The sequence below is a fragment of the Pipistrellus kuhlii genome, unplaced genomic scaffold (genome assembly GCF_014108245.1).
Source record: "Pipistrellus kuhlii isolate mPipKuh1 unplaced genomic scaffold, mPipKuh1.p scaffold_m20_p_22, whole genome shotgun sequence".
In the NCBI taxonomy this organism is placed as follows: domain Eukaryota; kingdom Metazoa; phylum Chordata; class Mammalia; order Chiroptera; family Vespertilionidae; genus Pipistrellus; species Pipistrellus kuhlii.
In genome coordinates this window covers 8441633-8465847 of record NW_023425521.1, presented here as the reverse complement: position 1 = coordinate 8465847, position 24215 = coordinate 8441633, and the positions used below count along the sequence as shown (strand labels likewise).

At 53.4% G+C, this 24215-nt stretch overlaps 3 protein-coding genes across 5 annotated transcripts; 1 reads left to right on the top strand and 2 right to left on the bottom strand.

Moving 5' to 3' along the window:
- Positions 1-7: 7 nt before the first annotated feature.
- FTSJ3 (FtsJ RNA 2'-O-methyltransferase 3) lies at positions 8-7077 on the bottom strand. The gene is made up of 21 exons (XM_036451604.2): positions 6906-7077; positions 6664-6756; positions 6391-6496; positions 6058-6104; positions 5857-5936; positions 5140-5239; positions 4863-5057; positions 4642-4757; positions 4425-4529; positions 4238-4338; positions 3936-4016; positions 3692-3838; positions 3413-3548; positions 2229-2416; positions 2001-2124; positions 1633-1919; positions 1323-1408; positions 1136-1235; positions 811-994; positions 637-731; positions 8-559 (listed from the first exon to the last, which is right to left on the bottom strand). Exons 2-21 carry the CDS (start codon positions 6728-6730, stop codon positions 367-369), a joined length of 2538 nt encoding a protein of 845 aa, XP_036307497.1. The 5' UTR covers positions 6731-6756; positions 6906-7077; the 3' UTR covers positions 8-366.
- An 80-nt stretch (positions 7078-7157) lies between these two features.
- On the top strand, positions 7158-12821 carry PSMC5 (proteasome 26S subunit, ATPase 5). 3 transcript variants are annotated; one of them, XM_036451621.2, is made up of 12 exons: positions 7158-7297; positions 7848-7919; positions 8830-8899; positions 10473-10570; positions 10745-10801; positions 10878-11108; positions 11372-11498; positions 11616-11806; positions 11904-12002; positions 12090-12200; positions 12288-12374; positions 12716-12821. In XM_036451621.2, the coding sequence occupies exons 1-12, from the start codon at positions 7274-7276 to the stop codon at positions 12767-12769; spliced, it is 1221 nt and encodes a 406-aa protein (XP_036307514.1). In that variant the 5' UTR covers positions 7158-7273; the 3' UTR covers positions 12770-12821. The 3 variants fall into 3 exon arrangements, with proteins under 3 accessions (XP_036307514.1, XP_036307517.1, XP_045442279.1); XM_036451624.2 differs by lacking the exon at positions 7158-7297 and adding an exon at positions 7482-7596; XM_045586323.1 differs by lacking the exon at positions 7158-7297 and adding an exon at positions 7592-7610.
- A 58-nt stretch (positions 12822-12879) lies between these two features.
- SMARCD2 (SWI/SNF related, matrix associated, actin dependent regulator of chromatin, subfamily d, member 2) lies at positions 12880-23914 on the bottom strand. The gene is made up of 13 exons (XM_036451605.2): positions 23374-23914; positions 18262-18446; positions 18023-18065; positions 17751-17873; positions 16263-16418; positions 15456-15551; positions 15213-15314; positions 14930-15091; positions 14686-14783; positions 14382-14517; positions 14078-14200; positions 13861-13962; positions 12880-13792 (listed from the first exon to the last, which is right to left on the bottom strand). Exons 1-13 carry the CDS (start codon positions 23587-23589, stop codon positions 13739-13741), a joined length of 1596 nt encoding a protein of 531 aa, XP_036307498.1. The 5' UTR covers positions 23590-23914; the 3' UTR covers positions 12880-13738.
- Between the last annotated feature and the right edge of the window lie 301 nt (positions 23915-24215).

The following is a 24215-nucleotide window of genomic DNA, read 5'->3' as shown; positions in this document are numbered from 1 at the left end:
ACAAAAAGACATCTATAATCATGGTTTTATTTAAATGGCAATAGAAGGGGCCGGGGAGAGCTGAGAGGCCCAGAAGACAGGCTAGAGTGAATGCCACCTCAATACTCAAGTTCCCCTTATAATTTAAAAAAGTGCCCTGTCTTCTTCATGGAAGGGTGTGAAGTCCCACAGGGTCCTTCAGCTGTGCTTTAACAAGAGGCAGATGTCCTCATCACTCAGACCACCGTGAGTTGTAGGTACCCCACACCTCACTGTCTTTTCAGATGACTGTGATGCAAACAGGTGCAGCTGGTAACGGGGAGGCTGGCGTGAACTGCAGAACCGCTCCTCCATACACTGCTTTCTCAGAGGCCCTGGTGGCTCTGCTTACTTCCGCCTGTTTTTCTTCTGCTGCTCCTTCCGTTGCTGTGCTCTTTGGTCCTTCTTCATCCTTGAGTCCACCACTTTGAAATGACCTCTGACTCCAGCTGGCCGGCGCACTTTGCGGCCCACACCTTTTTTGGCTACGACATAGGTGACCTGGCGTTTCTCCTTGCCAAGCCCAGCCTTCTTGTAGAGACTATAAATGAAAGAAAACAGTTGGCTTTCTGATCCTTTTTAACCCCCAAGTATCTGTGGGTGACCTCCCCCAATCACCTTCGAAGCTGCGCCACTTTCTCTCGTTCTGAGATGTCCACCGTGTTCACCACAGCTTCTGCTTTCTTCTTGGTTTGTTCCAGCTTCTTCAGCATCTGTGAGGCTCTGTCAGGTTAATCTCTGCCCCATCCCTGTCCCAACTCCCCCCTCATCTTGGGCAGCCCCAATACTTACCCTGCGTTTCTTTCTGGCTTTAGCTTCAGCCACTTTTTTGATGGGACGTGCGTTGATTTCTCGCCACCGTTTCCGATAATGCTCCACGTCCTTCTTGTCAATAGGCAATTGCCGTACCCTGTGCTGCTTCTCCTCCTGCACAAACCACTCTGGGAGCTCCCCTTCGTCCTCATTAAATGCATACCTAGGTGGAGGACAGCCCTTTCGACCACTCCGTGCTTTGTGGAGAGGAAACCACTTGCCCTCTCCTGCCACACACACACACACACACACACACACACACACACACAAACTGGACGGCTCCTCGTGATTTTCCTCCCCTTACCGGCTGAAGGAATTATCTATGAGGTCTCTCTTGGCCTTTTTGGAAGATGCGATAATAGCACCTAAAGCAAGGCCTTCAGGGTCCAGTATCCGATGTTTCACTAGAAGGGGAAGAGAAAAGTCCAAGCTCAGTTCCCAAACATCCACGGTCTCCTCCCAGCCCGCTGGGGGCAGACCCACTCCCTCACCTGGGTCCTCGATAGGCACCACCTCAAACCCATCTTCCTCTGACTTAGGCCCACGGCTTCGCTTCTTCCCGCGGCGTGGTTCCCAGCTGCAGGAGAGAACCACCATGTGTCCACCATCACTCAGACCCACTTCAACCCAGTTCCTATTTAAGGCTGCAGTGAGATCCTACCATGGCATGGCCATACCAGTTAAATCGGAATAAGTGTTTTTAAAGCTCTCGATCTGCAGGCAAGGTTGAAAACACCCAACTTAGAGAAATGGTTAACACTCTTCCTCATATCCCTTCCCCCATCAGCTGCAATCACTCACCTCTCTTCATCCTCGCTGCTGCTGCTGTCACTGTCGGAGCTGTCATCCTTCTCCCCACCCCCGGGGCCAGCGGCAGCCTCTGTCCCTGGTGGAGCCTCTGTCGCCTTAAGGGCCTCATCTGGGCACTGGGAAGGTTTTCTCTCTGTCTTCAAACTAGAAGGTGGTGGTGGTGGTGGTGGTGGTGGTTGCTGCTGCGGCTGCCCCTTCCGGCGGCTCTCATACAACAGCTGGGCCTGGCTGATCTCCAGAGCCTCATCAGCATCATCCTCAATCCCACTGAAGCCATCCTATGACAGGGGAAGTCCTTTAGGTATCCTTCAGCGGGGAATGCCAATTCCCTGAGTCTCGACCCCCTGGCTCCCTCTTACCTTCGAGAACCACAGGCTGGCTTGTTCTTCCTGCAGGACCCCCTTTTCCTCCAAAGGCACCAGCAATGGGTTCTCTTCGTCATCCTCCTCCCCTTTATCGTCTTCTGCTTTAGCAAACCGTACACTGTAGCCCCAAGGGAAGTGGGTTAGCGGGCCAGTGCCCTGGAGAACCCTCCCTACCCCCCCCCCCAGTGCCTTTGGCATAACCTGCAGACCAGCCCCCCTTACCACTTTTGGTCCTTTAGACTCCGAGGATCTCTGACTCCTGCCAGCTCTTCTGGATCCAGGTCACTATCCAGAGATGCATCATCATCCTCCTCCTCCTCACCATCTGACACATAGATGTCATCTCTTGGCAGATCGGACAGAAACATGTCTGCAGCACTCATATCCCCTTGTGTTACCTCCTCTAACAACTAAAATTTGACAGAGAAACAGAGATCGAGGGTACTTGAACATACTACTTTCTTCTGTGTCCATTATCTTAGCTTCAGCAAACACATTATCTCCTTTTACAGACAGGAAAGTGATGGTGCTGCCAGACCATCCCATTCTAGACCACATCACTCACCTGTTCCACTCAGCAGTCTCATCTTCAATGGTAGCAGAAATAGGTTTATGGAAAAATACCCGTACCCTATATAGCATCAAATTTTAAAATATTCTAACACATTAATTTTTCTTTAAAAATATTTCCTCAAAAAAAAGATACCACAGCACCTTCTGAGAATATAATCTACGAATTTTGTTTCCACTGAATAAAGGAGCCCACGTAACATGTTTTACTCATCCCTCCAGCCCTAGTATAATAGATAGATTATATTATTCTCTTTTACAGATGAGGGAACTGAGGCAAAACATGGATAGTGGTGGTCTGCTCCAGAACCACTACACCGTCCTGTACAACCAAGACCTGGTTCCCATTCCCACACAAAAGCCACGAATTGCCTGACACTGCTCTTATTTACAAGTCACATTCCCTGTACTCCCCATCCAGCGTGCGCAGAGGCCACCTTGGTCTCAGTGAATTGAGGAGCGCTGCTCCCGAGAGAAGGCCTCCATCACCAGCCTGTCACCCAGTTACCTGGCTGCGTCTACAGAAATGGCTTCTTGCAAAGAGTGCCCCTTGGTTCTCCTATTTTTACGTATTATATGATACATACACATGTGCAATGTTCTTATAGTATTCACACATCTTCCTAATTTCGTGTTAGGTTTATGTTTCTTCCTGGCCTTTGAGACGCAAGGCTCGTGTTTTTTTCCCAGTCACCCTTCACCGAGTCACATTTATGGGTGGACACAGCAGCCATGAGCAGTGATCATGCAGCACACTAAGAAAATGTTTAATCCCCGACCCCCTTCCAAACACAAACAGATCCTCTGGTCCTCACACTGTTCCAGCCCCGCCTCACCTGGTGACCCCGGATGGTGCGCAGGGAGAACATGCCAGTCTCCCCCTCGTCTGCAATGGAAACCCCGGGAAGATCCATCTTCAGCTCCACACGCTCCCGCTGCTTCCTCTGCTCTCGAAGCAGCTTCTTTTTCTTCCTGAGGGGACAGTTTGAGGAATTATACCAGCCCGGCCCTGAAAATTGCTCAACCATTTCCTCTCTGTCTTCCTCCATCCCACACACACAGAAACTCTGTGGGGGGATAGGGGGACACTTCCCCAAACTTCGTGCTCTCCTTACCTCTTTAATTCTGCTACCTCCTGGGCCTTCATCTCTGCCAGGGTCCGATTCAACTGTTCCTCCTCTTCCTCCTCCTTAGAGAGCTGCCTCGGAGTCCCAGCTGTTGAGTCCTCTTCATCACCTTCCTCCTCCTCTCCTGAGCTGAGGCTGACAGAACAGACCAAGGAGTTTGATTATTTTCTAGACACAGCCCCCCCCCCCCCCCAACACCCAGTCAACATCTGTGCTTTAGCTTCCTCCTCACCTGATGTCCAACGCCTTTGCTTGCTCTTTCAGCTTCTTGGCCACATATCGCCGGAGCTTTGTTCTCCAGTTCAGTAGGGATCTGTCCCAGAAATACCATTACAGACCTTACCACCTCCCTTTGTCCTTGCTTCCTCCTCTGTCATAGACCTACATCCCAAATTTCCTATTTGAGTCACAAATCCTAGGGCTCAGGTCCCCAGCCAGAACCTCTAGCAAAACAGCATTATGCTCCGAGATCAACATCGTGGCTTTCAAAGGCCTTTCCCTGCCTCTGGCACTTACATCACCCTCACTTCATACCTAAGCTCCTTGCGCCCCAGCACTTTAATATCCTGACAGCACACCCGTATGTCCTCAGTGGTAGCTGGATGCTGTGCCAACTCTTCATCATCTAGTGCAATCTGTTTGGAAGAAGGGAGAGGATTTGGGAAACATTCAGGCCATGTTTCCGGGGTTCCCTTCCCATTCCCCCAAACCTGGGACTCACTTCACTGGCTTTGGAGAGGAAGTCAACAGGATTGGCAGCTCGGAGGAAGTCAGTGACTGAGGTACGATGATAGAGAGTGAGGTCACCCTCAGCATAGCCTTCAGCCTTAGGGAGGGAAATAAGGTTGAGTGGTCCCTTATGTGATGTCTAGTGGACCCACCAGGCCCTTACTCCCCAGAGATCCAGGACCTGAGAGTGACCACATTACTCAACACACCTTTGGTTTCTTCTTAGTCACTAATTCAGTAACTGTCTTGGCCTGAACTTCAACCTCCTTGAAGGCAAATTTTGGGTCAAAGAATTTACTGTCAACCTTGTCAGGAGCCAGGTATCCTGAGATGGTAGGATATATAAGAAAGTGTAAATTAAAAAAAAAAAAAGTGTGCTTTGGTAGTTAAGAAACCAGTCAAGACAAAGAAGGAAGGGATGCCCACCTACCCTGGCAGACTACAAAGATCTCTGCAGATTCATGGCGCGAGGCCTGGGGCTTGGTGGCCTGGACATGGCGGAACAGCTGCTGGAAGATCCAGAGCAGGGGCTGATAGTCACGGGAACGGAAAACCTTTGTGATGAAGCAGCCACCCCGGGCCAGAAAATCACAAGCCAAACGGAGAGCCATCAGTGTCAAATTGGCTGTGGGAGAGAGAGGGTTAGCCGAGGACCAATACAGCCCGACAGGCCATGCCCACCTCCACCATCCACACGCCCCTGGCACCTTGTGAGTAAGCATCATGGACCCAGCTGGCCCCAACATTGGGGGCCCCGTCATTGAGCACAACGTCAACTTTCCAGGTCTTCAGCTCCTTCCTCAAGGCCTGCAAAGGAGGGAAGGGTTACAGAGCAGAAACACAGGACTGGCTACAGATGGAGGAATCCCTGGTTCAGTCACGTGTTCACACAATCATTTGCTGAGTGTCTATTAAAGGCCAAATACTGTGCCTGGCCCAGGGGATATAACACATCTGCCAGGGTGGCGTGGCTCAGTGGTTAAGCTCAACCTATGAACCATGATATCACGGTTCAATTCCCCATCAGGGCACATGCCCAGATTGCGGGCTCAATCCCCTGTGTGGGAGGCAGCCGATCATTTATTCTACCTCACCATTGATGTTTCTATCTCTCCCTCTCCCTTTCTCTCTGAAATAAAATAAAGAAAGAAAGAAATAAACACTCCTTGTCCATCTTCACAGAGCTTATAATCTACTAGTGAGCCTTCCTGGAAAGGATTTCACTGAAATCTCTGCTCTTCTTCCAATTTCAAACACCTCATTCCTGACCAAATAAAGGCTGGATGGATGAGGCAGATTCCAGGCTTACAGACATCATGAAAACACTGCTCAAGGCACAGTAAACTTCCGAAAATGTGGGTGAGAAGAGAACAAAAGTGGATGTTTGCATATAAAGGGGATGGGAAGAGAGAGATTCTCATCACCTGCCGACAGCGCTCTGTTGTGATGTCCTCTTGGAGTGTCACCACATTGGGAAGAGGCTTGATGGGTACCAAATCCACCCCTGGAAGAAACCAGGTCAGAGTATTCCAAAAGGCTGCCTCACGCAGGAAGAAAGGAAATGCAGAACACATTATCTCGTACTCCCACCCCTAAAACACCCGTGTGAACCACCTGTCACTCACCCACAATAAGACTTGATACAGGCATAAACTTGGCAGCCACCTGCAGCCTAGGAAAGAAGAATAAAAAATTAAAATACCCAAGACTATTCCTTCCCAACCCTTGACAATATAAACCCTCTTCCGTGCTAGGAGGAGCTCTGCCAAGTGCAGTGGCCTTAGCAAGTCCTATGTACACGTTCCAAACCTCTGTCGTGTGTGTTCTGGGGAGTGGCGAAATTGAGGCTGGTATTACTGTGGCGGCCCTCCCTTCCCCCAATGCGACTGTCAGTCATCCCAGGCCGGACGGAACCCAGAAACCAGCCGCCGGGAGCGCCAGGTGCTGGGGTTACTCACCATCCCCCTGGCGCAGCACACAGGTCCAGCAAGGCTCGGGCTTTCTGCAGGAACTGAAAGCGGCGATTCAGCTGAATCAGCTTGAATGCAGAGCGGGAACGATAACCTGGGGATGTCAACAAAACAATAAAGTCCACGAGGTGCTTTCCCGGCGGGATTTCTGTGGCCCCAGAACCCACTATCTCTTTTGCGAGAAAAAATGTTCGGAAGGGGGTTGGGGGGCGAACCTGACAAGTCGCTGTCTCGCTCGCGGAGGGCGCACAAGGGACTCACCAGTCTCCTTTGCCAAGTGATAGAACTTGTCTCGCCGGCTCTTCCCGACTTTGCCCTTCTTGCCCATGGTGGGACGGGGGAGTGCCGCTCAATCTAGGGAGAAAGCAGAAACTGGGACGCCCCTTCCCGGAGCACTAGATTCCGCTCCCCGTAGCAATCACACTCCGCGCCTCACTCCACATCACTCGCAACCTCCGCCGTTTCCACAACTCCGGGAGTAGCACATGGAGGCAGCAACGTACTTCCGCTTCCGCTTGCGTAGCACGCGTCCCCGGCTTCTGTCATTTGGAGCGTGGCCACAAAAAGTATTTCACTCTGTCGCCAGGTTCTATAGAAACTGTAGGTTGGAACCAAGAGCGTAGACTACGTGAACTAAAACCGAGTTTTTAGAAACATTTAGGAGTTCCGTGCCCTTCCAAAACTCCCGACCTCGTGTAGCGCCGCCGACCTCCGATCCGTCAGGGTCCCTGTAATTTGTTGTCATTCCCGCGCCACCCTGACCCTTGACCCGGATGCACTCTCTGCCCCCGTTTCCGGCCTCCGAGTCCCTGCTTCTGCGCCTGCGCGCGGAGGCGGCTGGGATGCCGGCGGTCTCCACTGCAGAGGGAAGATGGCGGTTGAGGGGCCTGAGCAGGTAAGTGGCGGCGGCGGCGCGGCTGGGCGGGGGCCGGGCCTGGATGCGGAGCAGGAGCGATCCGAGGCGGGCCGCCGGCTGGGGCCAGAGGTCGGTGGGTCGGGAACGGGTGGTCCAGTCCAGATCGGGCCCTGCCTGGGGCCGGATCTGCTGTGTCAGCGAGGCCCCTGGGCGTCAGGGTTGGCCGGGAGAGCAGACACGGCGGAGGCGGAGTGAGAGAGGAGCGATGAGAGCGGGACGGGCGCGTCTTCGAGTCGCCGGAGACAGGAAACGCGTCCTTCCTCCCGGCTCCGCCTGTGGCAGGAACAACCGGGTCCGTAGAGCACCGGGCTCGGACAAAACGCTCCGTGCGTGTCTGTCGCCTCTTGGTCCTTCCGGTTCCTATGAGGGAGGCGGCATTCGCGTTCTGCTTTTAGTTTAGTCATGGGGTATAAAGGAGGGTTCTGAAGAAATGCAGGAAGAGATTAGAACCCAGATCTGAGGCCTCCATCCAAGCTGGAAGTGGCTTGGCTATTTAGCCTGTTGTTTACTAATGACCCTGTGTCTTCAGATGGAGCTGGAAGAGGGGAAGGCAGGCAGTGGACTCCGCCAATATTATCTGTCCAAGATCGAAGAACTCCAGGTGAGGACGGACTCCGGAGGGACAAAGGGAGCTAAGCTAGCAGGGGGATGAATGGTTGATGGAGATTTCAACAGTCCATAAAATTCCACTGGGGCCAGTAGGAAAACAGTTCGTTACACATCTTCCAGAGTCAAACAGAAAAGGCCATTTCTTTGGGTGGAAGCCAGATGGAGAGGATTTCACATCAAAGGGAGGACACAGGCTCAGGACCTGAGGTTTATCAGTTGGGGGTTGGAGTAGAGGAAGTGCAAGGGAAGACAGAATTGAATCTGGACAATGCTGATACTAGGGGACTGAATGAAAAGGAATTGGCAACACAGTGCTCTCGCCTAAAGAGGGAGCCGGGACCATAGGAAAATAATGAATATGAATTGGATGAAGGAAAGCCATAGGGAAAGTTTCTAAACTCCAGATACATTTGCAGGTATTGTATATGGGTAAGGATAAACCATATACGATATCTGCAAATGTGATTTCAGCCCTGAAAAGAGGCATGGTGTAGTGATGCCATGCCCACTTGCAGTTGGTAACAGAACTTGATGTTTTAAGTGGCTGTACTTAGCAGTTAGTTGGCAGCAAGAGGGCTAGAACTTAGGCTTCTGACCCAGAGATCTTTCCACTGGAACATGTTGTTGATATGCCGTCCTATGAGAAATTGTCTACATGAGCCCATTGTAATGTTGCCCCATTAGGGTTTGTTGTTCCTGGGCCAGTGTTAGACAAGTCGCCGTTTTTGATCAGAGGGGCTGTTGGACGACAGGCCAAGGCCATTAGGATCAGAGAGAAGAATCTGAAACCTGCAGGTGCCTGTGCTCTGCCCTCACTCAGTTCAGACCAGGCTGAGGGTCTTGACCAAGATCTGAACCTCCTACTTTGTTCTGCCTTTTGAAACTTCTTGTCCTCTCCGCAGCTGATTGTGAATGATAAGAGCCAAAATCTTCGGAGGCTGCAGGCACAGAGAAATGAGCTTAATGCAAAAGGTGAGGGGAGTGGTTGGCTACGGGCAGTTGGTCTGACTTCTGACTGTTCACATCTCTTTGAATTGTCTTCACGTTGGTGCTTCTGTCCATGGTGATGCCTCGCATTGGTATATATTAGGTCTAGTAATAATTAATGTCGTTTTCTAATACTTTTTTTTTAAGTCGAATTTATTTAAACAATACAACAAAATTTAATCAACAATATAGTTGCCGTTGTTTTCTACTACTTGTGCCCAACGCTCAGGAAGCATTTTAATCCCTCTGTTGTAAAATTCTTGTGATTTTGATGCAAAATATTCGGTCAATGCATTTTTGAGGCATTCTTCATTATTAAATTTTTTTCCAAGAAGAAAGTTTTGCAAAGAACGAAACAAATGGTAATCGAAAGGGGCAATATCAGGAGAATATGCAGGTTGAGGGAGAACTTCCCATTCCAACTGGCGCAGTTTTTCAGCAGTGATTCTTGCAGTATGCGGTCGTGCGTTATCGTGGTGAAGAATTACGCCCTTCCGATTAATCAGCGCGGGTTCTTTTTCTCCTAAAGCTTGGGCTAACCTTTCCAATTGAGCACTATACACTGCACTTGTAATGGTCTGGTTAGATGGTAAAAGTTCATAATGAAGAATTCCTTTAAAATTCCACCAAACACACAACATCACTTTTTTCGCATGCAAGTCAGGTTTTGGCGTGGGCTGCGGAGCCTCATTTTTGTCCAACCATTGAGGCCGCCTTTTCAAATTAACATACAGCACCCATTGTTCATCTCCGGTAACAATTTGCTCTAAAAACGGCAAACGGTTTTGACAAGAGAGGAGCGAACTGCAAATTGTGACTCTTTGATTACGGTTGTTGTCGGTCAACTCATGAGGAACCCATTTTCCAAACTTTTGGACTTTGCCAAGTGCACGCAATTGATTGGAAATTGTTTTTTGTGAACAATTTAAAGTTGTCACAAGCTCTTGTTGGGTAGTTTGAAGATTTTGCACCAAAAGAGCTTGAAGAGTTTCTTGATCAAAATTGGACACACGGCCTCGACCACTCTTGTCATCTAACGAAAAATTTCCCTCGCTAAATTTCTTAAACCAACGCTGGCATTTTCTGGCGCTAACTGCATCTTGACCAAGAGCACTACAGATGTTTTTTGCAGCCTCACTTGCTTTTCTTCCTAATTGGAACTCGTAAAGCATGCAGTGCCGAATATGCTCTTCATCTGCCATCTTCTTAGCCCTAGTTTTGCAACAAAAACCAAACCAAACACAAACTTTTTCAAGCAAAACTTGTTAATTGCACTTCACACGTTCTGTAGATACCACGTGTTTGAAGGTTATGTCAATACAAGTCAACGCCAAGCAAGATTTTAAACGAATGTTAAAAACGACATTAATTATTACTAGACCTAATAGTTACTCAAATGCACATCTCCTTCCAAGCCCCACAGCAATCACCTTAAACAGAATTTTCACTTTCTTTTTGTAGCTTTCCCTTCCAAATGTGCTTGGTTCCTGGGTATGGAATTGAGTTATCGGGGAGGGAACACAGAAGCTGGGTGACCACTGTGTCTGTTTCCATCCAGTGCGCCTGCTGCGGGAGGAGCTGCAGCTGTTGCAGGAGCAGGGCTCCTATGTGGGGGAAGTGGTCCGGGCCATGGATAAGAAGAAAGTGTTGGTTAAGGTAAAGGCAGCATCACCCCGGGGACCATCTACTGAATTCCTGTGCCTGTGTGTGCAGCCTCCCCAGGACAGCATTCTGTCCCTTATTTTTTTATTCTGGGACTTAGGGGGTCTCCCTGGGGTTGGTTGGTGGTTTGGTGACTGTCAGGAAAAGTCATGAGCCCTGTTCCTTTAGGTGCATCCTGAGGGCAAGTTTGTTGTGGATGTGGACAAGAACATCGACATCAATGATGTGAGTGCAGCAGAGGAGGTGGGAGTTTGGGTCCGTTCTCTCCACCCAGCTTCCTGAAGTCTCACCCCTCTTCCAGGTGACACCCAACTGCCGGGTGGCTCTAAGAAATGACAGCTACACTCTGCACAAGATCCTGCCCAACAAGGTAGACCCCCTGGTGTCACTGATGATGGTGGAGAAGGTGCCAGATTCAACTTATGAGATGATTGGTGGACTGGACAAGCAGATCAAGGAGATCAAAGAAGTCATTGAGCTGCCTGTTAAGCATCCCGAACTCTTTGAAGCACTGGGCATTGCACAGCCCAAGGTGAGAAGCGGGGCTTCAGTGGGAGGACATTGTTGCTCAGACTGAGGGGAGGGATAAGCTGGCCGTCCTCACTGAAGAGGGCTGGGGGAGATACTGTCAGGGCACTGTGGGGTTTGCATAAACACCAGAAGGGACCTTGGCATTCATTCTTTTATATCTCTAAGCTTCTAGTATGGGATCTAGCAGAGCAAGCAGATAGTATGTGTTCATTGAATGAAACATGTGGTTGGCCTTCTGCCCTGAGACCTGCCGTTTCCCTCTAGGGAGTGCTGCTGTATGGACCCCCAGGCACTGGGAAGACGCTATTGGCCCGAGCTGTGGCTCATCATACAGACTGTACCTTTATCCGTGTCTCTGGCTCCGAATTGGTACAGAAATTCATCGGGGAAGGTAACTGTGGCTAGAGACATGAAAACCAAGTGGAAGTGGGGGGTGTTGGGGGGGGGGGTGAGAGTAGGGTTAAGGGTAGGGAACTCAACTCCTAATGCCAGTTTGGCCTTGGCACAGGGGCAAGGATGGTGAGGGAGCTGTTTGTCATGGCACGAGAACACGCTCCGTCTATCATCTTCATGGATGAAATCGACTCCATCGGCTCCTCGCGGCTGGAGGGGGGCTCTGGGGGGGACAGTGAGGTGCAGCGCACCATGCTGGAGCTGCTCAACCAGCTGGACGGCTTTGAGGCCACCAAGAATATCAAGGTGAGGTGGTGGTAGGATGGGATGAGCTGGGGGAAGGCCATGGGTGAGGTGCAACCTGGGAGGAGCCTAGTTGATGCCACCCCCCTTCTCCACTCAGGTTATCATGGCTACTAACAGAATTGACATCCTGGACTCAGCTCTGCTTCGCCCAGGGCGCATCGACAGAAAAATTGAGTTCCCACCCCCTAACGAGGAGGTTTGTGCTGGGCAGTGCCGGGCATAGCTCTGGCTGGGGTGGGGGTGGGGGGTAGACAGTGGGGCTCAGGTTTTTCCTCATCTCTAGGCTCGCCTGGACATTTTGAAGATTCATTCTCGAAAAATGAACCTGACACGGGGGATCAACCTGAGAAAAATTGCTGAGCTCATGCCAGGAGCATCAGGGGCCGAAGTGAAGGTAATCGGAGGGCCCAAGGAAAGGGCAGAGGCAGGAGGCTCTGGGTTCAAGGGCACAGCAACAGCCTGACTTCCTTTCCCTGCTCAGGGTGTGTGCACAGAAGCTGGCATGTATGCCCTACGGGAACGGCGAGTCCACGTCACCCAGGAGGACTTTGAGATGGCGGTAGCCAAGGTACAGGTCTCCATCTTTTCTGCCTTTGCTGACGATGGCTCTAGAATAGGGGTGTCGAACTCAATCAGAGAAGGGGCCAAAATCTAAAATCCAGTCTAAATCGCGGGCCGAATGGTTTACTGAACAGTCATAAACTGTCATTGTGATGGAAACGTAGCAGAGTGCAGTGATGACAGCGCGGTGCGGGCCACATTGCAAGGCCTGGCGGGACAGATTTGGCCCGCGGGCCTTGTGTTTGACACATGTGCTCTAGAACATGGGTTAATATAGCATCATTATAGATTTTGGCTCTTTTGCCTGTGTTCACCCAGTTTGTAACTTAATGTTCTCTCTCTCTGCAGGTCATGCAAAAGGATAGTGAGAAAAACATGTCCATCAAGAAGCTGTGGAAGTGAGGAGGATAGTCCCTGTGTAGATCCCTCAAATAAAGCTCTACAGGACAAAGCCTTTAGGACTTTGGTCTATTAATGAGTGCCGCACTGTTCAATGACCAGGTCTGAGCAACACCATTAAACAAGGATTTATTTGGAAACTTCCAAACCTGCCAGAAGTGGCACTTTCCAAGCCCTAGGCCCGCCCTTATCAAGCTCCCAATGGCAATGAGGCCCCTGCCCTCTACCAAGCACACAGCCATGCCTCAGGCCATGCCGGAGAGCTGAGTGTCCCCTTCCCCCAGGAGGCTCTGCAGCCCTGGGCCCAAGAGCTTGAGTGGCAGCCCTCTGGCCCCAGGAGATGATGCGGCCAGAGCCGCTTGCATAGATTGAGGAAAGAAAATAAGGGAGGAGGCACCAAACAGGGCTCCCTGAAAACCCCAACTTACCCCTGTACAAAAAATGGCTCCCCCGTAGAAGAACCTGCTCCCCAATAGTGCAAATACCCAAAGAAAAGGAAAAAGCCAGCAGCAAGGCTGGGCTGGTCGGAATGGCAAAGAACTTTGGTTTCGAAAGGGTAGGAAGAGTCGGCTGAGTCCCTCTTCCTTGCCCAGCTCCCCAGAGCCAGCTAGGGCACGGGCCCCAACGGGGAGTCTGTAAACAAGCAAAGCCAGTGGCCTTTGGTTCTGAACCCTCTCCCTTACAATGTCAAAGGCCCCCAGTAGTCCTACTTGGGCCTGCCTGCAGGGGGCAGAGGCATTTATTGTGAACCCAATTAAAGCCAACGCATAAAGTAAGTAATAAGGCTTTGGGGACCAAGCAACAAGGAATCCTATCGCTACGTTTATGAAACTAACACTGGAAGCTGAGGGTAACGGGACAAACCCTCACCCCGCTCCTTATTCTAGGTGTCTGCAGCCTCAGATGGTGGTCCCTTCCAGGCTGAGAAGGGGATGATTCCGGGCTGGGAAGAAGGGAGGGGATCCTGAGCAGTTAGGTCAGGCGAATTCCCAGCACCTGTTCCAGTTCCTGCCGTCGCTGCTGCACCTGGAAGAGACCAGCAGCTCAGGCTTCTGCTGCTCACAGCCACAGGAGGGCAAACGGCAGAGTCTCACCTTGGCAAAGATATGCCTCCCCACTGCTTCCTGGGCCCAGGGCTGGTGGTAGAAAGCAGCTCGTCTCTCCTCCTCAGGATTCCCGATCACATCAGTGATGATCTGCAAAGAGCCAGGGAAAAGGAACAATTCCCACTCCTGAGCCCCCGGAACCAATAGTGATGGGGGTGAGACCACCTAGAGCTTAACCCGGTCTCATCAGGAAAGAGGGCCACACCTTGAGGTCTCGGCGCTGGGAACGGAGCCATTCCTGGATGAAATCCTGGGGGTCAGTGCTAAAGCTGAGCATGAAATCCCTCTGGGTCTTCAGCTGGTTGATGGACTCAATGGTCTCATGGATCTGGGGGGAGGGACATATGCATGTGTCAGACTGGCCCCCACTTCTGAGGAGTCTGTTTCCAGACCTAACCACAAAGGACTTGGACAGAAATCCTATCCCAAGGTGCTACATGTACAGAAATGCCCAACAGACTGTCCATCCCATCTTGAGCCCCATGGGGGGGGGGGGGCAGAAGGCCCACCTTGACATCCAGGGAGGCGATCTCCTGCTGATTGGTGGTAGAGGCCAGAAAATTGCTCATCTGGGCCTTGAGTGGGTCATCCACCTCCACGTCAATGTCATAGCAGGCTGTCTTCTTCTGGTCGTTCGGGTCCACGCTGGAGGCAGCACACGGGAGGGGAGGATGAGTACATGGTATCCCTCCCACCCATCTGGCCAAACTGCACACACTTGGGGAGCAAGAATCCAGACTTGCTGTTTCTCTTTAGCTCAATCGAAAGGCAAATTGCTCTTAGACAGCCTTCCCAATGCCCTCTTCCACTGACCTAATGACGTGGTTGATGACAATGGGGTCTGGATGCTGCAGCAAGCCCGCCAGCTTCATGGGGATCTCGGAGAACCGGAGCCGACCACAGCTGAAGATCTGGAGAGAGTACAAACATGCCTTTGGGCACGGGGGAAGCGGGTCCTCGCAGGGAAGCGTGAAGAATGTGGACAAGAGCTACTCAGTGGGGCTCTGGGACAGCAGGCAAGGCAGGGGCTGCAAGACCAGGGGAGTTCCTGGCTAACCTGGCGGAAGTAACGGTTGCAGTTGATGTACTCGCGCTCATGCCCGTCCTGCAGCTGGTTGTGTTTGATGTAAAGCCACAGGGCCTGCATGATGGCGGCCCTGGTCTGTGTGTGCACCCCCAGCAGCCTTGCCAGTCGGGGGTCCAACTTGTACTGAGGAGGCTGGGAATAGAAGGAAGTCAGAGGAGGGGTTCTTGTGAAAAACCAATGCCAAAGAGTAGGGCGGGAACAGGAAAGGTTTACAATAAACCTGCCCCTGTCCCTGGGACATGGCCCCAGTCACCTGATGATCCAGCATGAGCAGGAGGGTGCACTTGACGTTGAGGTCTCCAGGCCGTTTCACCTGGAAGCCATCTGTTTCCTGGGTGGTGGGCATCCGATGCCACTGGCAGGGAGGAAGGGAGCATAGCTCATCACCAAGGGTGGGCGTGGACATACACACACTTGGCCCTCTCCACGGGGACCGAGCCTCTTTCTCTGTGCACCTGGCACATCAGCCCGTGCTCCCACGCCCAGGTCCACTCACCTCCACCAGGTGGTTGTCAGGCCCGTACAGTTCCTTGTCTAGCTCAATGACGAGGCTCTTAAAGAAAGACGAGAACTTCCTCTTCTGTTTGCTAGGCTGGGGAGGGAAAGGGGTGAGATGGGAGTGCTGCTGAGCTTTCAAAGCCAAGCTATGCTATGCTAAGCCCCCGAGAGAGGAATACTGTTTCAGCCTGAAGTTCAGGATACTGAGGATTCTTGGGCCCTGAAGGAAGCAGGGGAAGAGTGAATGACTGGAAATAGGAAAAGGACTCTGCAGCCCCACTGTTAACTGACATAGGATTTTGAATTAAAAAAGGGACACCCTAGCTGGCTTGGCTCAATGGATAGAACGTTGGCTTGTGGACTGAAGGGTCCTGGGTTCAATTCCAGTCAAGGGCACTTGCCCAGGTTTTGGGCTTAATCCCCAGTGAGGGGCATGAAGGAGGCAGCCAATCAATGATTCTCATCATTAATGTTCCTATCTATCTCTCCCCCTCTCCCTTCCTCTCTGAAATCATTATATACATTATAGATAGATAGATAGATAGATAGATATATATATATATATATATATATATATATATCCCCTTCAAGCACTTTACTGCCACCTGTAGGAGAACTGTTGTAATAACCATACAAATCTCCAACTCTCCAACCTCTGACTGGCTTGGCCCTGTGCAAAGCTTGACCAGGAAGGAGGACTGCCCTTTCCCTCAGGCAGGACTTCCCAGAAGTGCCCAAGTGGCTGGCCCCCGTCTTTAAATCCACACAGGCCATGTGCTCTCCAGACAGCCTCTTCCCAACTCACATCATCCAGGAGTTTTCCTTCCACGCGCAGTTCCCAGGAAGCCACCTTGTCCCCTGATGGGGTTCCCCCAGGGGTCCCTGCAGTTCCTGCACTGTCACCTTCCGCCTTGCTGGGACTGAATGTATTGGAAATATAGATCCGCAGCTTTCGTTTTTGCTGAAAAGAAAAAGACAAACAGTTAGAGGTGGACCAACATGTTAGAAAACAATGCTACCCTGTCTTCCCATCTGAACTTGTTCAACATCAATACTGAGTGGCAGCCATGGGCCAACACCTTGTTAGGCTCCTTATCCTAGCTTCAAGGGACTCCTAGTTTTATGGGGGAGCAGATGCACCATCCACAGATCCAACACGGTGGTATCAGTGGACACACAAGTGCTATCAGGCAAATCAGAAGCCTCTGGCTCATATTTTTAAAAAAACTCATCATGGCCCCAAAACATTCTCGTCTCAATGAAAGCCTTCACCATTTAGGGAACTGTGTTAGATTATCATTAAAGAGAGAGGGAGAGGGAGAGGGAGAGGGAGAGGGAGAGGGGGAGGGGGAGGGGGGAGGGGGAGGGGGAGGGGGAGGGGGAGGGGGAGAGGGAGGGAGAGAGGGAGAGGGAGAGGGAGAGGAAAAAGGAAAAAGGAAAGCTCTAGGGATGGGTAAGGAGATGAGAATTATTCCACTCTATCCTCCAGTTTTACCTTTCAAACTTCTGACCATGATCAACATGATTTGCATTTTATTTACTTTTTAAACTTTAATATATTTTTTATTGATTTCAGAGAGGAAGGGATAGAGAAAAAAACATCAATCAATGATTCAGAGAGAATCATTGATCGGCTGCTTCCTGCGTGCCCCCAACTGGGGATGGAGCCCGCAACCTGGGCACGTGCCCTTGACCAGAATCAAACTCAGGACCCTTCAGTCCGCAGGCTGATGCTCTTTCTGCTGAGCAAAACCAGCTAGGGCAGTGGCTGGCAAACTGCGGCTCGAGAGCCACATGCGGCTCTTTGGCCCCTTGAATGTGGCTCTTCCACAAAATACATGCGGGCGTGCACGCACAATGTGATTGAATCTTTGTGGCCCATGTACAGAAGTTGGTTTTCGGCTCTCAAAAGAAATTTCAATTGTTGTACTGTTGGTATTTGGCTCTGTTGACTAATGAGTTTGCCGACTACTGAGCTAGGGCAACATGATTTACATTTTTAATCATGACCCAGGATCCGCACTCATCTATATAAACACCTGAAACAAAAATGTTATGAATAATACCTCTACTACTATAAGTTCTTCACTATGGAGAATTATTATAATTCCTACTATTTTCTATTTCATAAAAAACATGCTGGTCCCACCACATTAACCGAGTTCATGCTCCACTAAAGGCTGCATCCGCAGTGAAAAATCCTGCTCCAGCCATCGCAGACCCTCCCTCGGCCCCAGAAAACCAGGCTGAGGAGAGGCGTGGGAAGGCCTGGGATTAGCAGGGCTGCACACACCGTCAGAGGCTTCTTTATGGCCTCCTGGATCTCCATCCGCTTGCGAGCAATGGTCTGGTCCAGCTTCCGCTCAAAAGCCAAGAGGTCCATGTACGCCTGAGACTCTGGGACGAGCTCCCGAATCTGGAGGGAGGGAGAAGGAATGCATCCGTTGCTTCAGCTGCAGCTCTGGCTCTTTCTTCTGTCCCTTCCCCATCGCAGGGCTGAGGAGACTGACTGCATCCATAGCCAGCCATTGGGTGGGTCCCCTAGGCCCCTCCCAACATACTCACTCGCTGAGGTAGAACCTTATCTGCCATCTTCCTCCTCTTCAGCCTGGGGAGGACAGAAACCCAATTAATAGGCCAATGGCCCAAAGGACCCCCAACCCCATCCATCCTTCCCTCCAGTCCCCAGAGTCCTCCCCCAGGAGAACAATGAGCCTTCCTCAGTCACTGCAGTTCTTAGGATGGAGGAAAGCCCTCTGTTGCCACTACAGCTGTGCTAGGTAGAGTGGGGAAAATAGGCTTACCCCCGGCGCTGGGCAGGCATTGGGGGCTGGGCCTGGGGCACAAGCAGGCGTTTCCGGAATGGGTCCATCATGGTGGGTGGCATGCCAGGTCGAAGTGGAGCAGCTGTACCAAATGGGGAGCCTGTCGGGGGTCCCACCTGCAAGCCAGCCATGGGCATCCGGCTCCCTGGTGACATGCCAGGCCGCTGGGGGAAGTGAGCCAACGGGGGTGCACAGGTCAGTGGCAGGGCCCTGTGAGGCCCCGAGCCCATCCCCTCCATCCCTGTCCTCGGCCGGGTCCGGACTGACTGAGCAGCAGGCCGCAGAGGACAGGCTCCGTGCCACAAACAAAGGGAAGCGGGCGTCTGAGAGCAGAAGTGTAAGCCACACCTGCCCCGCCCCTCCAACCGCCGGGGCAGCGGTGCCAGCGAATGAGGCCTGCAGAGCCCAGGGGGTGGGAGGAGAATCCTGCCTGCAGAGGGAAAGGCCTGGGGAGTTTTCAGGGCCTGATGCCACCTTCCAGCCCAGCAGGCTCTGCCCCTGCTCCTGGGGACTAGCCCGCTTCCCGGCACTCTTAAGGCCCTCAGAGGTCCAGCCAAGCACTCCGTCCTTCCAGATGGAGCAGCACAGCACGGGAGCCGGCGGTGTCATCATCAAGCAGCAGGGTGCAGTGTGTGATATGCACAGGCTGACCAGGCAGAGCCTTTAAACCCACCCCCTGTTGCCAGCCTGGCGCTGTGCCTGCGGGGAGGAAGACGTTCAATGGGCTGGCAAGCCCATCCGGCAGCAGCTCCCCAGGTAAGCAAGCTGCTACAGGATGGCTTGGACATGTCTCAACTGGTGGGGGTGGCCACAGCACAGCATGGAAACATCTGGTCACCATATGGCCCCTACGCACACCCCAGAACTGGACCCTTCGCTCACCTCTTACTGCCCAGCCCCCACCCCTATACCAGGAGATCCCCAAAGGGAAGCTGTGGCTCCCGGGAGACAGAGCAGCTGACACCTGGACTTTGCCTATGTCCACACACCACCTGGCTCAATGCAGCCCTCACACTCCCAACTGGGAGAATGGAGATAAGAGTATCCTGGGCCGAAACCGGTTTGGCTCAGTGGATAGAGCGTCGGCCTGTGGACTGAAAGGTCCCAGGTTCGATTCCGGTCAAGGGCATGTGCCTTGGTTGCGGGCACATCCCAAGTAGGGGGTGTGCAAGAGGCAGCTGATTGATGTTTCTCTCGCATCGATGTTTCTAACTCTCTATCCGTCTCTCTTCCTCTCTGTAAAAAATCAATAATTTTTTTTTTTTTTTTAAAGAGTATCCTGGGACACAAGGGGCAGAGTCATAGGGGCAGCAGAGGAATCTGGGTGACAGAAATGACTTCTTTAGAAGCTTCTAGGCTTTCCCAGAGGTCCAGCTCCCCAACATTTGCGGAGCCCATCCTGGAGTAACCTCTCCCCACCGCCCTTCCCATGGCTGCTTTCTGCAAGGCCCGTTTGGCAGCTCTGCTCACACACAGGCCCTGGCAGCTTCACAGGGCTGGCCCCGGGGCCCAGCTTATGCAACCAGCACAACCAGCCAACCAAGCCCGGCTGGGTGGGGACTCGCACCAACTCAGAGGACCCCTGCCCCGGCGCCATGGAGATGAGATTCTCCCCCCATCTCTTCGTCCAGCACAAAACCCATGTTCTCACCCAGAGGGTCAGATTCTCCACCAGGAGGAGAGACGGAGAGAAACATAACCCAAAAGCATGGGGAAGGAAGCATTTGAGAGAATGGAGATTTAAATGTGGGGGTGGGGTGAGGGCTCTGGGGCCTCAGGATTCCTGCCATAAGTCTCTCCTCATCAGAGAGATCCATCTGAGCTGTTGAAAGGCAAAAGACAGCCGTTTCTCTGCCTTAATGAGCCATGGCCAGAGATTACAGAAAAAAAAGTCAGTGTGACCACAGCTGTAAACCCAGCACCCTCCACCCCGCCCCCCCTCCCCGACATCCCAGATATGTTTTTCCCAACCAGTGCCTGATGCAAAGGGGAGGAACCGAGGCAATGAAACCTGCAGAGGGTGAGCTGGGCCCCTGTGCACTCACTGGGGCATTCACAAAGCCTCCGCAGCACCACCCCTCCCCTGGGCAGGTGCTCCGGTAACAAAGCTCCAAGACAAGGCAGCACAGGCAGGCCCTGAGGCCCCTCCCAGACATCTGCTCCAGCCTTCCCAGGCGCTGAGCCCCCAGCGCACCAGGGCCCCGGCTTCCTCCAGGAGGGGGAGGGGCCTAGGGGAGGGCTGCTTATAGTTCATCAAGTCCCAGCGTGGCCCTGCCAAGCTCCACCAGAAACTCTTCCTCTCCCAAAAAACAACCTAAGGGATTATAAAAAAGAAAAAAGAATGCAACCCAGAACTTTCAAGCTCCCTAACTCCCATCCACCCCCCCCCCCCCCCCCCCCCCCCCCCCCAAGCAGGGCTAGGAAGGTCTGGCTCAGTGCCCTGAACCCCAGAAGCACGGGGTGAACTCCTGGCCCTGCAGCCCAGCACCAACCCACATTCTAAGCTTTATTTACCTCCACCACCCAGGAGCAGGAGGCTGTGCCTGATGCTGCCCCCTCCAGGCCTCCAGAAAGCACGCTCAGCCCTGCCTCAAAGTGCTGGCTGGGCCTAAGGGGCTAGAACAGTGGTCGGCAAACTGTGGCTCACCAAGCCATGGTTTGCAGCTCTGTTGTTTAATGAGTTTGCCGATCTCTGGGATAGGGGCTTAATCGCAAGGAACAATAACAGCCTGTAATTACTGGACTCGAGAGTCTAGGTCAGTGGTCAGTAGTCTCGAGCCGCAGTTTGCCGACCATTGGCCTAGAAGAAAACACCCCTCCACAAGTGAAAACTATTTCAGACTCTCTGGAGTGAACCCAGCAGTGTGTTTCTTTGTTGTTTGCATGACGCTCCTCATTGGCTCTCTGTGATCCACAGCGAGAACCATCGTCCGGAGGCTCTTCTGTTGCTCAACGTGGGCCCTGAAATCATTGCTCTTCCAGCTCACCTCACGTGCCCTCACAGACAGGACCCCCTTGCTTCTCAGATCTCAAGTCCCTTCTCCTGGAGCACGCAACTGGACTTGGTAAGAGGCCAAACGCGATCCTCCTTCAATTCAGGCAGAGAGAACTGGGTCCTCCCTCCCATCAACCTCTGCTGCCTCCCCTGGATTCGGAGCTGGTGGGACGGGAAGCCCAGGGAAGCAGAGGCTCAGTGCTTCATCCCTTTCCCACCCCCAGGAGCCTGGGGCCACCTACCCGCCTGCTCAGTCTTGCCACTGGCTCAAGGTCACTCCCTGCGTGTGGCTGTGGAATCCATCCTCTCCCGGGCTTTCCCCAAGGCCCATTCCCCATGGGTTGCAAGCTGAGGAACTGGAGAGGCTCCTGTCATTCCTTAGTCAGGCGTCTTCAAACTACGGCCCGAGGGCCACATGCGGCCCACAGAGGAGTCTGATCCGGCCCGCCAGGTTTTTTGGGCAGTGAGCGCAGCCGAGATGTTACAGTAGGAATTAGTAGTTCATATAGTCCGGCCCTCCAGCTCTCTGAGGGACCGTGATCTGGCCCCCACTTTAAAAAGTTTGAGGACCCCTGCAGGCTTAGATCCTTCTCAGGCCAAAGGCCCACAGGAGGGCTCCCAGGCCAGGGCTCGGCGAGCTGGCCCCAAGGCTGGGATGACTGATGCAGGCATCCTTTCGGGATACCTTGGCCCATGAATCCCCAAGGGGAAGAGCAAGATGAGAAAGACAGACCCCCGCTGGAGTCCAGACCAGGTCTGTCTCTGTCAACAGCCAAATCTTTTGTTTTTCTTTTGTTGTTGTTTTTGTTTTTTCTTAGGGAGCAAGGAGAATGAGTAGTAAGAGGGAAAAATCACTCTTCCCAGTTAATTATCTCTTCAGAAAGTGGGGCCCAGGGCTCCTGGGGATACATCCATACCCTAATTCGATGAGGACCCATTTCGAGGGCCTCTACCTGGGGACATAAAGAATAGAAGCCCCAGCTGCCTTCTTTCCCTCAAACTTGCCAGGAGCCAGTGCCAAATGGCACATGGGTTGGAATATGGCATTGCTAGAACTTAAAGGCTAAATAAAAGTGGAGTGGGGACAGGAAAAAGGATGGGTGCAATTCCCAAGTACTGTGGGACAACCGGAGACAATGGCTGGGAGACTGATGAATCCCACCGGCAGAGTCAGGCTAAGTTCCTCACACAGGCGCCCAGTCTCTGCTTCTAAGTGGCCTTTGAAGCTGCAACCTGAGAAGCTCTCTTGGAAGCCAAACCCCGGAGGGATCTGGATGGAACCCTTTGAAGCAGCTCTCCCAGGATCCTCCAGCCCCAGAGCAGCAGGACTCAGTGGAGCCGCTCTGCTCCTCCAAACAAATCAACTCCTGGACACTGCGACACCAGGCAGAGCGCCAGAAAGACAGTCTGCCCAGCAAGGGCCGGGCTGCATCCTCCTTCGGGCCTGGCCACCACTGTCTCTGGTCCAACTCAGAGTCATCCCGGGAAAGGACTCCCGGGCCTGACCCAGGGGGTCGACTCTCCACTGCACAGGCTGAAACCCCCTGCCCTAGCCCAGGCCTCCGGTGCCCGTGGGAAGCCAGGCCCTTCTTCCTCCTCCTTAGCAGCTGGGAGCCATCTCAGACTCACTCGCTAGGACCCTGCCAGTTCCCAACTACAAACAACAGAGCAGACTTGGAGTGGGACCAAGGCCCACTGCAGGGTAACCCTGGCTTCTCGGGGAGGGCCCTTTCTCAAAACTTTCGGATCACTTCCTAGACACCTCCTGCCCTTAGGACCTACACTATTTCGCAGCCAGCCCGCCCACAACGCATGGGCTCCCACAACTCCTCCATCTCTCAGCGACTCAGAATCCCCGTTCGGAGGAAGCACCGGGGCCCTCCCAACTGCTTCAGACTCTCCACCCTCTTACCCCGTCCCCTAAGCGCTCCGCCGCCACCTCGCTGACCCCGAGGCTCCCTGGCCTTGCCCTCCACATTGTCCCGTGCGCTCCACATGCAGGGCCCCCGCACCTCCAGCCCAGAAGGCGGCCTCAGGACCCCCTCCCGCACCCTGACACCCGCGTGCTCGCGGCGCCGCCCGCCCACCCCACTCACCTGGTACTGAGCCGCGGGGCCCGCGGGGCCCATGGGGCGGAAGGCAGCGGCCCCCGGGCCCCCCACGCCTCCCGCCGGGCCCGGTCCTCGGAGCGCAGGTCCGGGCAGCATGCCGGGTCCGCCAGGCGGAGGCGGCGCTCCCAGAGCCGCGGCGACGGCACCGCCGCCGGGACTCAGCGGGGGCAGCGGGAACCCGCCCGCGCCGCGGCCAGACATCACTCCGTCCCGTCCGGCGGTGCAGCCGTCCGCACTCCGGGCTTCGCGCCGAGTCCGCTCCGCGATCCGTGCTCCGGGACTTGCCGCTCTAAATTCCGGTTCTCGGGGTTTGTTGATCCGGGTTCCGGGATTTCCTAACCCAAGTTCGCGAGTTCCTCACAGACCGGTTTGGGGCAGGGCCGGTCCTGATTCCGGTCCGGCCCGGGAAATCCTAGTTCCGGGATCTGCTACAGGCCGGCCTGCCTCCCCCGGCCTCCGGAGGTTTGGCTGCCCGAATCCAGTTAACCCGGAGGCGGCAACTAGCTGCCGGCTCCGTCCAGCCCAGCCCTGCGCTAGGCCCCGCCCACACCCGGCAGCCCAATGCGGGGCTGCCTCCTCAAATCCCGCCCTCGCGAGACCCGCCCCCAACAGGCAGGGCTCCTAACCGCCGGCTCCAGGGCCCTGCCCACATCCCTTGGGCCGGCCCTTCGCGGGAGGGGCGGGGGCGGAAGCTGCGCAGGGAAGCGCGGAGCAAGGTGCGGGTCATAGGTCGAAGGTCACTTAGGGCTTCAGCCGTGGGTAGTTGCGGCTCTCTCCCCGGTGCACCCTACTCTACCCGCCAAGGCACCTGGCCGCCACGCTCCCCG